At 42.2% G+C, this 16,343-nt stretch overlaps 1 protein-coding gene across 1 annotated transcript in view; it reads right to left on the minus strand.

The window, feature by feature from the left end:
- ANO2 (anoctamin 2) overlaps positions 1–16,343 on the minus strand; it is a 146,537-nt gene that overhangs the window by 122,837 nt on the left and 7,357 nt on the right. The window contains exon 3 of the mRNA XM_069003969.1: positions 15,250–15,657. Within this exon, the coding sequence (XP_068860070.1) occupies positions 15,250–15,657 (408 nt within the window). The remainder of the gene's footprint in view (positions 1–15,249; positions 15,658–16,343) is intronic.

The following is a 16,343-nucleotide window of genomic DNA, read 5'->3' on the forward strand; positions in this document are numbered from 1 at the left end:
TAAATGAATTGTGAATTTAATTTTCTATTAGGATTCTAAGAATAAACTGTCAGCAAACACCAAAATACCAATGTTTGCTTAAGCTTTACACATTATAAATGTGTGGGTTCTCCAATACATTTCACAACAGCATGCAAAAAACCCCATATTTTAGTGAGATTTTACTTTTAGCTTGGCATTGAAATACAGCAATTTATGTAGAAAGCTGAAAAAATCACTTCTAGAGATGTAAGGGTCAAGTGGGCCATTAACTTTCAATTATTAAAAAGATAATTAGCAGATAGAATGCAGAATATTAATATTAACCTGCTACACTGCCAAAGTGTATTATGCCATGAGGGAAATGAATTAGCAAAGGAAAAACTGTAAGATTTGTTATTCCATTCCTGGTGGTATCACACAAATTGAAATTTACAGGAAATCACTACCAGGTTTTTGTAATAAACGTGGTGCTACACACTGATAGCAGTAAGTCCCTTCCATCTTCCACATCTTAAAATCCATTTTATGCCTCATTAGAAGCACTCTGAATTTTGTAATTTTCATAAATCTTTTTGCTTGCTTTACATCAGCTCACTCAAAGAAAATCACACAGTAACACTGCCTAGACTCATGCCTTTAAAAATATATATATATATATATTACATTGCAGTGAACATTTTTGAGCTTTTGTTTTGGCATGGTTCTGTCATATTTTTCCTCTACTTCTACCATAATGATTTTCTGCTAAATATTAGTAGTTTACAAAAGGGAGACCAAGCAATAAAGCCACAAACACACTATGCTAGGCTGGTACTTAATAATGGGAAGATACGTTCAGCAACAGAACACCTAAATCATAGAATGGTTTGTGTTGGAAGAGACCTTAAAGATCATCTTGTTCCAACCCCTTGCCATGGGCAGGGACACCTTCCACTATCCCAGGGTGCTCAGAGCCCCATCCAACCTGGCCCTGAACACTTCCAGGGATGGGGCAGCCACAACTTCTCTGGGCAACCTGTGCCAGGGCCTCACCACCCTCACAGGGAAGAATTCTTTCCTAATATCCAATCTAAACCTGCTCTCTGTCAGTGTGAGGCCATTCCCCCTTGCCCTGTCACTCCAGGCCTTGCCAAGAGTCTCTCTCCATCTTTCCTGTGGGCTCCCTTCAGGTATTGAAAGGCCACACTGAGGTCACCCCAAAGCCTTCTCTTGGTGGCCCATAATACATTTAGTTTCCAGTGTGTTTCCTTCTACACACCATGATCAGGACTTGTGAGTGCCAAGTCAAAGCTTCCAGAAACCAGTGGGGAAAACAAAAATCTCTTTATACTACTGTTATTAAGGACTGCAAAATGCAGCCTTCACTTTTAAAGCCCTGATGGAGTCACACACTTAACCTCACATATTAAGAGGGTACTTTGAGAGTATTACAAACAGAACATACGGGAAGTGATTTTTGGAGTAAAAACTCTTATGCCAAGTTTTGAGTGCCTCAGGAGGGTGTTCTCCTGAGGACTTAAGAGACTCCTTGCTTGAGGAGGAACCTCAGGACACGTTCTCATAACAAACTGCCACAGCATTCACTGTCCTCTGTCCTGGCATCACCTGAGAAGTGTGCATCCATGAACAGTTCAGTGTGATCACACTTCAAGTGATATCATTAAGTTTCTGACTAAGGATATATCAGACTGAGATCAAAAGGAAAAAGAGGGAGGGGTTGTTTTGCCTTTTTATTTTCCCCCCACTTTTTTTGGCAGTCTTCAGTAAGCAAAGATGTCTCAAGCACAACTTGGGTCCATTTGCAAGGGGCATGGCCAATTCTACTTGTTTAATACTGATCACAAGATGGTTTTGGTTCTTGGCATACAGTAAGGAGAGTATTCTGAGATGAGAGATTTAATCTGCAGAACTGGGAGCAAGAAAAACAAACAAAGATAAAAATTAGCAGATTTAAGCAATAACTGGCAAGCAAAAAGATGAGGAGACTAAGGCATGAAAAATTAGATGCATAATTTAGCTTGCTAAAGAAACAATGCAAAAATTGTGTCTTTGCCTTTCATTAGCACATATCCATACTGGCACTTCTATTGCACAAATATTGCACTTGTGGTCAAGGATCATTTAAATGCATTGTGATATCTTAACCATTAATTTCTTTGGTCAGGTCAAAGTCTCAATTGCCCAAGTTTGAGAGGACAGCACATATCACCTTATAGTCCAATTTATCTTGGCTACTCTGTTCTATTTTCTTACACACAAACTATAATCTTGGTAATACAGAATCCATCTTTTTCTTCTGTCTTTATTCAGCACTGAGTAACTGGATCACTGAATAACTGGATCACTGAATAAGTGAGCTGGATCCTCATCTGTTGTACACCCCAACAGTAGTATAAATAGCAGTAACCACACAGATCCAGATCTGGTTATGTAACTTGCGCACATGATGGGAAAACATTAAAAATATAACTTTTAAGTTTAGCATTCACTATTAAAAATATTGAGTGGGGCTTTTGCCAAGAAATTCACACATCAATCGCAGATAACTGAACAGATGTTTTGGCTGAAGCAGGCTTCAACTGGGACACTCACACATATACAAAATGACCTCTAATACTGGTAAGATATTATGATTTTAGAGCTTTCTCAAATTTTGCTTTAACAAAGGCTGTTAACTAAATATTTGCAACATGTGTTAGCTCTTTTCAAATATTTATAGAGATGGTTTACAAAAAAATCCCACAGCTATTTGCAATGCTCCTTTTGGACTAAAAGCACAACCACACACAAGTTTACATAACTCTGAAAGTCTAAAAAATGTCTTAATTCCCCTTAAGTCCACATGTTAGTATAGATATATATGTATAGATATAGATATTTACACACACAGTTATATATAACCAAATTAGAAACCTGAACATTGCCCTTCCAGGGAAACTGCTCCGGTGTTCAAAGCTTCTCCTCCTGCCCCCACCAAAGCAATAAACACCATTTGGGTTTTTCACATTTCCATTTCCACTCCATCACACTTTTCCTGCCTGTAGTTAATGTATCAATATATCAATGGCTAATCATGATGCATTTGTCCAACCCAGACTTCTTCAGAAAAATAATAGCAATTCATGGCAGTAGTGCTCCTCTTGCCCCTGACTGAACAAAACAGGTTATTAAGTAATATTTAATAACTACAAAATTCTACATAATTTAATTGGTGTACATATGATTAGTAACTAAAGTTTTATACTTTATAAAAAGTGGTCTAGAATAAATACAGCTGTTAGTGTTTTGTTTTTCTTGGGAGGAAGAAAAGCTGAAGATGTACATAAGGTGTGTGCAGGTAAGAGAAAAACATTTTAAGAGCAGAAGCTGTGGGAAGCAGATTTTCAGTTGTGGGAAATAAGTGTAAAGATGAATACAGACATGCTGCCAAGGGAAAACTTCCCATTTTTCATTCTCATTCCCCTTCACACAAATGCTCTCACACATTTTTTGCCCAGAGAAGCTGTGGCTGCCCCATCCCTGGGAGTATTCAAAGCCAGGCTGGATGGGGCTCTGAGCAACCTGGGTTAGTGGAAGTTGTCCCTGCCCATGGCAGGAGGGTGGAATGAGGGGATCTTTAAGGTCCCTTCCAACCCAAACCATTCTGGGATTGTAGGATTTGAAAACCCTTTTTCCAGTGAAACAATGTAGCATTCACTTGCTTTTCACCTCCACTTTTCTGCTGTTTTCTGTTCAACAATAAAGGAGATGAAAACAGGAAATCAGAACTGGAAACCAGAACTGTAAGGAACCCGGATAGCATGCCAGGGAACATGGGAACAGGAGGTCCTGTGCCCAAAAAAACCTTCAGTCCCATGATAGTTTTTGGCTAGTTAGGTTTGATTCTTGTCTCTCCCCTTATGTATTTAACAATATTTTAAATTTAGCAACAGTTACTCCTTCTAAAAGTCATTTCACAGCAGTTTTGGCATTGACACAAAGACACAGGTGTGAGTCCTGCCAGACTTCCAGTTTTCTCTTCAGGTATTGCAGGAGCTAACAGCAGCTTCTCAAGCTCCTGTCATTCTTCTGAACAGGCATCTGAGAACCAGGATTAAATTTGCTCTTCAAAGGCACCTACCCCTTCATACTGATTGTACAAAAATGTATCTGAACAGAGATACAGAGAGTATCAGGCAATTGGAGTTTACCTTGTCCTGTTAGTACTTGAAAGAGCCCTTAAGTTTATACTAAGGAAATGCCAGCAGGTCAGGGAGTGATCCTGCCCCTCTGCCCAGCCCTGGGAGGCACCTCTGCAGTGCTGTGTCCAGTCCTGGGCTCCTCAGGACAGGAGGGACAGGGAGCTCCTGGAGCGGGGCCAGCAGAGGCTGAGGAGATGATTTAGGGCCTGGAGCATCCCTGACGGGGAAAGGCTGAGGGAGCTGGGGCTGTTCAGCCTGGAGAGGAGCCCCAGCTGAGAGGGGCCCTCAGCCCTGTGTGTCCCTGTGTGCAGGGAGGGCTCTGAGCAGGGCCCAGGCTCTGCTCCGGGGGGCCCAGCCATGGCACCAGAGGAACGGGCAGGGACTGATGCCCAGGAAATTCCACCTGGACATGAGGCAGAACTTCTTCCCTGGGCAGTGACTGAGCCCTGAACAGAGACCAGAGGGGGTGTGGAGTCTCCCTCACTGGAGATATTCCAGACCCCTCTGGACACAATCCTGTGCTGTGTGCTCTGGGATGGCCCTGCTGGAGCAGGGAGTGGGACCAGAAGAACCACTGTGGTCCCTTCCAGCCTGATCTGTCCTGGGATTCCGATTCTGGCTCTTTCATTTTTTCCACTTTCCCACCTGTTTTCAAGGGTCTATGTAGCAGGAGGATGCCCACTGCCTCACTTCCTGGATTCAGGAGCTTACAGCTTTTGATGAATGATTCCTTGACTATTCTTTTTATGGTGGTTTTAATTACACTGAAGTGCTCCATAATTATATGCCAATTATTTTTTTTTTATAATTACCACTGACATGTACAAGTGAAGGAATACATTTTAGGGCTACCTATTAGTCTTTTGTGGTACTTAAAATTCTACAACATTAACAAAATTGGTTTTACATTGTAATAGCATTTGCACCCTTTTATGAAATAATGGACGTGAGAATTGCTTGGAGAACAGTACATGACTACAGAATTGCAATACTGGTATCAGGAGGGTTACCAATCACTGTATTATAAAACCACACCTACTTTTAAATACTAAAATGAGCTGTCTTTAATAACATCATCTAGCAAGTCACCTGATATGTGGGTTTTGTCCTGCCAGAGAGTCTGAGCATTATGAAGATATGGAAATTAACAAAAATTTACAGCTGGAGCTTGGTAAAAGCATTCTTTGTGCTGACTTTTCCGTGAAGAGACTTGCCAGTTGGTGGCCAGATGTGACAAAACATCCCTAAACCAACAAATACTTTCCAGGAGAGTCACTTGTGAACTGTGGCTCACAGGTGAAAAACAACCTGGGGTCCCTTGTGGTGCAAGCTGTGTCTTAGGTCGTCACTGTGGTGCTCTCAAGTGCCTCCTGCAACACATCAGTTGAAAAGTAAAGCAAGTCCTTTAATAAGCAAACTTTGGTGCCTCACTGAAGCTGAACTTGGCCAGCTTTGGGTGAGCACTTTCCTAAGGACAGCTTTGAAACAGGAGAGAACAAGGGAGGAAGGAAATTTTGCACAGAAGTCATTGAGAGAGAAGCAGTTGTGAAGTATGAAGTCTGTGTGTCCAGCTGTCCCAGCTGTGGATTTTCTCATTGGAGAGGATCACAGATCATGGAATATTCTGAGTTGAAAGGGATCATCAAGATGTCCTGGATGTTATGACTTCACATAGGCCTGTGACTGATGGCAGCTGATGGGCAGCAGGGAAGGGTGAAGGGCTGACTTCACACTGACCAAAGCAAGATACAGTGACACCAAGGAGTGGCAGGATTTCTGTGGATACAGGATACTGAGAAAGAGCATCTTGGACAGAAATGGAGCACCCTGCGGTGGACAGGAGAGCAGCCCTGCAGGAGACTGGTGTGAAGGGACAGAGGGGAATATGCAGAGGCCAGAGGCAGGTGAGCAGGTCAAGCACTGGTGAGGTGAAGCAAGTACCACTCATTGACCTGTGAAAGCTGAGCAGTGCCACTGCAGGCAGAGGGTAAACATTATCCAGTGAACTCACAGGGACCTGTGACAAGCAGGGAGGCTTGCCAGGGCTACGGAGCACCACAGTGGATTGGCTGCACTGCAAAAGACTGAAAGTACCCCTAAGTTAACAAAAAACATGGTATGAAATTTCCTAGGTCTCACTAACCAGAGTGTGCACAGTGAAATTGTGGAAGAGCTGTGCAGTGAGCTTCCTTAGGGACGCAGTCTTTAGGACATTACTTTGTCTTGATGACCTAAAAGGATTCAGCGACAGCTGAACATTTGCAAATCGTCAGAGGCAAGCACAGAATGATCAGTTAAAGCCTGCAAACTGAAATATTGGAAAAAGAGCAAGAACACCAGAGGTTTCCAAGTCAGGCAAACATACAAATGAGTGAGGATAGTGGGAGTGAGGCAAGCAAGGGATAGAAACAATGACACATAAATCCAGAAAAACTAAAACTTGAGAACTCTGTGACTTACAGAATATGCATGGAGTTGAAACTTTCAAAGCATTAGGAAACTCAAGTCATCCTTCACACTCTGTAACCAGTTTAAATGGGAGCAGACTTAAGACTTCAAGTGACTTGAGGAAAAGTCCTAAGTATAGGATGGGCAGCGATATCCTTCCCCATTTTGAAAGGATTAAGGAAAAATTAGAGTAGTTTGAACTAGCACTTTGGAGGTGTCAGCTTGGAGTCCTGCTTAAGCATTTGCAAGATCTTGAACATATGTATTCTATATCTCTGAAATGTTAATTTTTCTTTGTTAAGTTACTCCAGGTAAACCACAGCTGAGCTTAGTGAACATGCAGACAGACTGGAGAGAAATTCCCCATGTCCCAACTGGGACATGACTAAGGGAAGTGCAACTGGGCTCCTCTGGAAGAGAGGGATGCTGGTATTCTTCCAGAGCACTGTGTTGGCTTCAACCTACGGAAAGCAATGGCCGCCTCTACATTTTCAGGAAAATGCTCCTATTGGTGTCTTTATGCTCCCCCTAAAACGGTTGCTGTTCCCAAAAAAAGAAGGAATATTAGTCCACATAACTGTTCAGTCATTTTCCCACCCAAGTAGCTCGTTCTCTCCCAAATAGGTTTTGTTCATTTATTTTACCAGGAGACATCTTATGAAACTCCAAGATCATCTACCTAACTCCACCTCCAGGATTTCCTTAAAAGTACCATGTATAGGTGTGAATCCTTTTAGTGATCCTATAATGCTACAAAATGATTACAGAATCCAGGAACCAAAGGGAGAAGCCAGCAGAGAACTGATTAGTTAATTCCTAGATGGCAGCTCTTAAAGCAAATATATCCACTATCAATATATGCAAACAAAGAGAAACATAACTACCACCACCAACAAAGAGAAGCCCCACATGAACAACAAATCAAAATCCATGCACCAGTTCAAAATAAATAATTTTATCCAACTGTTTGGTTTCAGGTGATGAAATCATTGTTACATTAATGCTGACCCGGAATAACTGCACAGAAATTACAGAATATTACAGAATGCTGGGCAGTATTACATAAATCGAGTTCTAACATGGTTTTTTCTTTGGCCTGTTACTGTGAGCACATACCTGTACACAATGGAGAGGTTCAATAGAGGGCACACATTTATCAGCACTGTGTACCAAGGAGAGAACTCACCCAGAAGGGCAAATTTTCCATGCTGTGCATGGGGATTTAGCCACCCAACTCTCATTAATGCTAATGAGAACCGTGCAGCCCGATGCCACTCTGCTAAATTATGGTTTTCCTTGTTGTTCTATTCAGGACAAAGTAACTGCTGACCTGGAGCCACTGGAATGATGGAAGCAACTCTGTGATACAGTTCTGACTGATTTGCCTTGTCCTATGACTTAATAGACCTTGCAATGATGAGGAAAGACATTTGAACACAAACTGATTATAACTTGTGGCTTGTACATCACAGTTCCCTTTATTTTCAGGATGTAAGGGTGTGGGACAGCTAATGCATCTTTCCCTCTATGACAGCTTCCCCCCACTAAATCTGCTCATCCACAGGAACTAGCACTGAGTTGATGGAACTCTGTCCCTACCTAGAACTTAGATCTGCAAAGGATTTAAGAAACAGTTTGAGCTGAAGAGGGTGTTCTGATTCCTAAGGGGAAATTACTTTGTTTTTTCTTGAAAAGACCCCTCCACCGTTCATGTTGAAAATCTCGAATCCAGTTTTCAGTCCAAAACGCCTCCCTCTCAAGTACAATGTAACATTTGAAAGTGTACACAATGTAAAATGTCTTGTGCACCTGGGACGGGATCATTCTTTCCCTACAGCATCTCACTTCCTGCTGAATACTGCTTGCCTGTCTAAGCATAATGTCCTGATCAACATGACATTATAGTAACTCAAATTTGGGCAGAATGACACACACAGCCATTAGAGTAATCAGTAAAGCAAGAAGAGTTCAAAACGTACAAGAATCCCACAACCCTGAGTCATTATTTACATTGCCTTTCCCTGGATCTGCCAAAAGATAGCAAATTCCACCCCCTCACTCCCCCCACACACAAACAGTTGTGGTTTTTTTCCCATAAAACAGTCCTATCCTTCAAGGACTAATTTCCACCATGAGATACCCCCCAGCCTTTTCCCTGCTGGAATCCATTCCTGAATCTGAGAAGACAGAATGACACTTTATGGAATGCCTTTTAATTTGTTTTATTGCAGGCCAAAAAAGAGGAGAGGAGAGGAGAGGAGAGGAGAGGAGAGGAGAGGAGAGGAGAGGAGAGGAGAGGAGAGGAGAGGAGAGGAGAGGAGAGGAGAGGAGAGGAGAGGAGAGGAGAGGAGAGGAGAGGAGAGGAGAGGAGAGGAGAGGAGAGGAGAGGAGAGGAGAGGAGAGGAGAGGAGAGGAGAGGAGAGGAGAGGAGAGGAGAGGAGAGGAGAGGAGAGGAGAGGAGAGGAGAGGAGAGGAGAGGAGAGGAGAGGAGAGGAGAGGAGAGGAGAGGAGAGGAGAGGAGAGGAGAGGAGAGGAGAGGAGAGGAGAGGAGAGGAGAGGAGAGGAGAGGAGAGGAGAGGAGAGGAGAGGAGAGGAGAGGAGAGGAGAGGAGAGGAGAGGAGAGGAGAGGAGAGGAGAGGAGAGGAGAGGAGAGGAGAGGAGAGGAGAGGAGAGGAGAGGAGAGGAGAGGAGAGGAGAGGAGAGGAGAGGAGAGGAGAGGAGAGGAGAGGAGAGGAGAGGAGAGGAGAGGAGAGCTCAGATCCTTTACATCACAAAACCCATACACAAATTAATGTTTATATGTATAAAAGCAACATATTGAAAACAGGGAGCACTTACCTCCAGTGCTACATCTGCTCCCAAGCAGAATTCTCAATGGCTTTGGTTTAGGCAAAGGAATTTCCATGAGGTATGAAATCATGGCTAACCAGCAATGCCTCTAAAGAACTGTGAAATCATAGAATAATTATCTAACCAGCAGAAATTCAGTAGTGAGCACTTTGGCACCAGAGATACCTGCAGGGCTGTTTGCTGCTAGAGAGAAAGTAGGTGGTGGCTTGGGGACAAGAAAGCAAAGTCTCATTTCCCCTGGAAAAGAAACTCTGAAATTCAGGATTTTTTTTACTGCAACAAAGAATAGGTCAAGGTGCATCAGGCAGCAGGTATTGCAGTTGGGGCAGCCCTCACACAGCACCTCACCCCAATAACAGCAGCATGACCTCTGTCATTTAACAGCTCAGAAAAGCAACAAATCCCAGGGCCAAATTCCCCAAAATATCTCATATTTTACTACTTTGTTTTCATGAAACTGCTATTCAAGCTGCACTGGCCCACATGCCTTAGAGAAATTATCACTGTTCAGCCTCCAAGCCTACTCTGCAGGCACTGTGGCAGTGTCACATCCCTCAGGGCTTCATGTGTCACCCTTCAAACCCTCCCCAGGGATTTAATTTGCACATTAAAACTTCTGCTGCAAACAAGAGCACTGATAATTAAAATATGTTTTCAGGGAATCATCTGTGAACAAGCCAAGCAGCTGATTTTGTTACTGTGCATGCCCATCCTGCAAGTGTCCAGTTCTCCCCCTGCCATGCCCCAGCAGAGATGTACAAGCCATTCCTTGTGGGCTTCTCATCTGCCAAGCAGTTTGTAGGAATTGAAGTAGTTCTCCCAGCAGATGACAGAACTCAGCACAGGACACAAAGAAGTGGAAATACAAATTTAGGAGGCATTATTGGCCATTTCTACTAGGCAAGTCTGCTAGAAACAGCATTATGTAAAAATATATGTAAAATTAGGATGCCTCTGGCCCAAATCCCACTGTAAATATCACCAGAATGTACAGACCTATTCTACCTCCATCTAAAATTCAAGATATGGATGACTCCATTTCCCAATCTTCAGACAATTGATGACATTTGCCATGGTTTGCCCAAGAGCTTTAAAAAGGTTATTGACAAAATATGCCTATATTTTTGATTTTTGTACATCTTTTCAATTTTCTCTGCATCTCTTGGAAGCCATTTTGACTAAGGTACCTCACATCAAGAGTCTGGACAGTAATTAAAAACACAGAGTGAGTCTATCTGCCCATTCATCTATTCAAGTCACAACACAATCATTAAAAAACAGGATTCATAGTATGGATTTTGAGCTTTGACATCACAGCCATTCTACTTAGCCACTTTTTATTTTGGATCATTATGTTAATGCTGATTTAATCACACGTAAATCCCATGGGGCTACTTCAAAATCCTGTCTAAAATGGAGACATGATTTCTCCTTAAATAGTTAATCAACTTGTCAATATTTTCATCACATTCACTTCACTACCACTGAAAACCTTGCCTTGCCTGTTCAACTTTAATTTTATAAGAGCTGTGTATTACATTTCAGCCCCATATAACATACAGGAGCAGAACATGTTTTAGCTAATTAATGCTTCTGTAACCAGAGTCGCTGAAAAATATGCATCAAATATTTATATAATTGGCTCCCCAAAGAAGCATTGCCTTGTTCTGAGTGCTGAGAGATGGAAATACAAAGTCCAAAGACCTAGAGCACAAAAAACCCCAGTCTGCTTCCAGTGCTACATTACTCTGCATTCTCGTTGGCTTCAGGAGGCATTCCTTAATAGGGATAAAGGTCTGGGACTCACATTAAATTTCCATATCCTTTTAATGTTAGCTGCTATTAAGCCTTCCTCTGCACTTTGGATGAATGAATATTTTGAGGCAACTACAACCTCCACACTGAGTGCCTGCAAGGTGTCTCTCATGTACTAAGGGCATGAGATGTTTTCCTGGGATTATCCACAGAGCACATTGATAGATTTTGGGAAAAGACATCTTTTCTTTTCTTTTTTCAGGCTTTTAATTACTACTAAATTAAGCAATATCCATTATATAATTTTGGCTACTTTTTGTCCTTACTAGCTGACAGGAGACTGACAAATAGGGAGCACCTTAGTGCAACAACACAGTGCATTTTAACCCCATAAATAAAATCTCCTGCAGCACTACAAGCTTTTGTTTGGCTCAGGTTGGGGGAGGGGGGGGTGTTGGGAGGTTTGTTTGGCTGGTTGGGTTTTTAAGTTTATGTGGGGTTTTTTCCACAAAAATGCAAAACATGCCTTGGAATATCAAGCAGAAAAATCCAGTCACAACCTCCAGCGTCAGTAATATTATTATCAACACTGAGGACCTTAAGGACTTCCTTCCCCTCAAGTGTAATGTAATCAAGGGGGTTTAGTGAGACGTTTTTGAAACAATACCAGCTCAAAAATTGAGGTTAGATGAGCTTCTTGGAGGGTAATTTACACTTTGTTTTAGGATTGTCATCATCTTCCCCTTGAATAAATATTTCCTTTCCCAACTGCTATTTAGCAAAGTACATTTCACTTCAAATGTGCTTGAAAATGATCCAGCTTTGTCAGAATGCCAAAGCACATCTCCAGTGTCTTCTTATTCCATACCTATTATGCCTTGCCATAGGTAATACTAATTGAATATGGTGTGTGTTGCATTTGGAGTCATTAAAGCAACAGCAAAATTCAAATTTAAGGGAACTACTGGTTTCAGATTAGGTGAAACACAACTATCAGTTTCCCTAGGAACAAATAACAAGCAAACAAACAAAAAACAAAACAAAGAAGAATAAAACAACAACAAAGGAAAAGAGGAAAATGAAAATTTAAAAAATAAAAACCAAAAAAAATCACCAAAAAAACAACAACCAAGAACTGCAATGTCCATGGTATTTATTGCCCTTCCTGGGCAACTTCATACCCAAGACTATCATTGTGCAGTCTGTCTTGGACATGCAAAATATCACCTTTGTTTAAATAAAGGAAAACAAACAACAAAACAAAACAGGAAGGATGTATGAAGAGAAATGAAAGTTTCTCTGGAGGACAGCAATAACAAATGATAGAAAGTTATTAGGCAGTTGAAAATGTAGTCAGGAATTCCTTAATTCACAAACAATAACTGGGAGGTTATGGAGACAGTCCACAGTCTTGCCTATTTTCCACGAATTCAAAAGGCACAATATGCCTCTCTCCACATACAAATTTCACATTTTTTTTTTTCCTTGTCTCTCTTCTTTTACACAATGAATTGACAATACAAGTGAGAAAGGTGTTTATCCATAGTTATCAAGCATTTAACAGTCATAATAATGCCACGTGTTAACAAACATATTAACATCATGGAAATTCACACTTTTCCAAAAAAAGCTGCAGAAACAAAGATTTTTAAAATTGTTGTAACTCTATCCTGTGTTCCTAGAGATGAACTTCCTGCTGTCTAAAAGGTTTCAGCCTACAAAAGTTTCTTCTAGAAGAACTCCCATGGCCTGTGAGGTTGGTAGATCCAAACCATTCCACGATTCTTTGATCCAGGACACTATATCATTCTTAAATTAGTGGATTTTCTTGCAAAACCATATGAAGATGACGTAAGGCAGAGAAAGCACAGCCTGCTCCAAACCAAGGGTCCAAAACTGGAATCCCTCTAACATTTACCTTTTCAGCCAGACCAGACTTACCTTTAAACCTGGTCCAGAGTATACATTAGAGAATATATCTCAACTTCCAATAGCATTATATGAAAAAAGTCCATTTCTTATATTAGCACTAACGAACAACAACAAACAGAAAACCTCCACCTAGCAAACATTCAGTTCAGCATAGTCCACTGGAAATGTAGTAGTTGAAAGTCCACTGTGCTGCACAAAAATACAAATGCTACTTTAAGGCCGTTCTCAGTTTAATAAATTTATAGACACATTTTTTTCCCAGGACTAAAAGCAGAAGTTGTTCTCATATCGACTCAACACACAATTTTAATCCATATGTAAGGACAGCTGTGCCTTTCACATGTGCCTAACCAGCATTTTCTACAAAATTCACAGCAAGAAAACATGCAGAACCTTCAGTATGTTCCAACAGGAGTTAACTAACAGAAGAAAAAATCAGTGAGGTGAGAAAAATAAAAGGAAGTAAAAGCCACAGGTCATGGGTAGGGAAGAAAAAGGATAATGCACAGTCTTTCCTGTCCCTTCCAGTTTCTCAGGAAATTCTGGAAGGAAAAACACTTTCCCCTTTTGATTAGACAGCTCATCTGTTGGGGAAGGATGGGAGGAGGGATGGGGGACAGGAGTGACTCTGTATATGCACAGTAAGAGAAGTGATGGAATAGCATTTTTTTGTCATTTTCAAAATCAATTCGTTTTTCCCATGAAAGAACTGATCAACAGTTTCCTCTGAACTTCCCAGTTCAGTTACAAAAAAGCCTTTTCCTCTTCATAGTGAACACTGTGACAAAAAGGGTTTTTTTGATCAACACTTTATGACATCATTTGTCACTCTGTATATTATTTAAGAGCATGTGTCATCACTTGGAAGGAGGCCAAAAGAGAATTTGTATCCAGCTGGACTTAGGGTAAGTACGAGTCAAATAATCAAATCCAAATCTCCTGCTAGACCTTTTGGGTTCTGATGAAATTCAGAACTGAAAGGGGTCTCCAAAAACAGCTGTTGTCCTGGGTTTTGTGCAATTTGGTTATAAAAATCATAGCAGTAAGATGGTCATGTACTGAACCATAGCCCCCATGTGCAGCATAAAAGAATCAGGATCTGAGATCACTTTTTTCTGCTCAGTGCAAGGATGGCTCAGCCAGGCTGTGCAATGAAATACAACCCAGAGCCACCTGCAACTCAGCAAATTAAGCAAGGAAAATGTTAAGAGTCAAAAAACTTTTCTACTTTCTACCCCTGCCAGTGATTTAACATGCATACACTATGCCAAGCCAGTCAGACTCGAATTTTCAGATTCAATCTGTGACTTGCTCCCTGTTTTTGAAGTGTTGACTGGTTGCACTGGAAGCAACATGAGCTGTAAGTTCTCAGCACGTATGTAAAGAAGCCCTAAATCTCTCTGTCAAGAACAGAGCACCTAAAACCAGAACCCAGCAGGGACTTCCCTTCACTGGATACAAATATCCATGGCTTTCAAGGAGGCATAGTGGGATAGCACAGAGTTCAGTGCAACGACGTGGGATTTGGAAGACCTGTGCTCGACTGAGCGACTGGCGACAGCCAAGTGAAATAACCACAGCTCCCAGCTGACGAGAGCATAGCATCATTCCAACATCACACACATCATAGCCTGGGAGTTTCTCCTGTCACAGCATAGGAGCTGTTCAGTCCGTGGGTGGAATGAAGAAAGGACACAAAACTTACACACGGCTGAGAAGAAAGCTGAGAGTCACACTAAAAGTATTGTGAGGAAATATGAAATGTCTTAGCGGTATTCCAGCAAATTACTTAAGAGATACTTCCTTCATTTTAGCAATATTTAAGGGGGTTTTTTTTGTAAGAAAAGTGTGTTTGCTGCATGTCATAAAACATTTAGATAAATAAATATGTTTTCACCTAAAGTAAGATTGAAATTGTTACTCAACACTACATTAAACAACAATAACAACCACGTCTTTCTCAGACAGAAAGGACCAAGCCACACAAACACACCCTGGCCACCTTCTTAGCTTCACACCATATTTTGGGCATCCAAAGTGGCCATTATCCATCAGGACACCCAATGCCATTGGGTATGACGTGCAAGTCTCCCCCTCTTACCTCGGGGTCTTTCTCGATCTCCAGCCCCGCTTCCAGCAGGTTGCGTTCGTACTCCTCCCGCTGCAGCCGCCTCTCCTCTTCCAGGGCATCCAGCGGGCTGAGCTCCACCACCTCCAGGCCTGGCAGCCCCGGCCACTCCCGCAGGGCACGCTGGCCATCGTCCTGCTGCTGCTGCTGGGGCTCAGCACGGCCCTTCCTGGTGCTTCCGTTCCAAACCAGGGCCACAGAGGCGGATCCACGCGTGGGCTCCGGGGAGGCCACGATGGGCACGTGCTGGGCCAGGCGCCTGCGGTAGTGGTAGGCCAAGACATAGTCGACCTTCCTCTTGCTGTCCCTGAAGTGCAGGCCACTCGGGGAGGCCTTGTCCCTGGCCCCTCCCTGGGTCCCATCCATGTAGTTGTTGATAACCTGGGAGAGAAACACAGGAGTCGCAAAAAAGCCCAAGTAGGCAGGGGGAGTCTATCTCCACAGGGGCACGTGAAGCCATGAAGAATCCAGGTAAGACCTACAAACATTCATTTTGCAAACCAGTCTCACTTCATTCCTTCTCTGACCATAAACTAAACATAGTGGCCTTATCCCAACACATGGGATCCCTACGGAAGAGCAGGTACGGAGGTGTTGCAGAATGATTAGAGGATCAGGGACATGGATTATTGATAAAGGGAACAAATCAATAACAGAACTGTACAAAGCAAAGGCCTGCAAGCAAAGGCCTGCATGAGAAAAAGCCTCCATGAGAAAGTGCCTGTGTGAGAAACAGGCCTGAGAACAAAAAAGGGAATTTTAAGGAGGTACAGTCCTGTGCTGATAAGATATGCTGACCATGAGAAGGGAGGAAGATCTTTTGATCTCTCAAGACAAAACATAAAGCTTGCTAAATGTAGTTTTTTATCTAACCCAATTATGTAGAAGTAAGAATGCGCCTTTGTAAGTTTAAACTAATTAAAGAGCTGATAAGCTTGTATTCAATACTATATAAGTGCCTCTGTATTGCTAATAAACGAAGGTTGCTCTACCAATCACATTGATTGTCTGCATGGTTTCCCCCACCGAATTCGGCACGGAGGCACACACCAACCCTGTTGCCCTGT

The sequence above is a fragment of the Aphelocoma coerulescens genome, chromosome 1A (genome assembly GCF_041296385.1).
Source record: "Aphelocoma coerulescens isolate FSJ_1873_10779 chromosome 1A, UR_Acoe_1.0, whole genome shotgun sequence".
In the NCBI taxonomy this organism is placed as follows: Eukaryota; Metazoa; Chordata; class Aves; order Passeriformes; family Corvidae; genus Aphelocoma; species Aphelocoma coerulescens.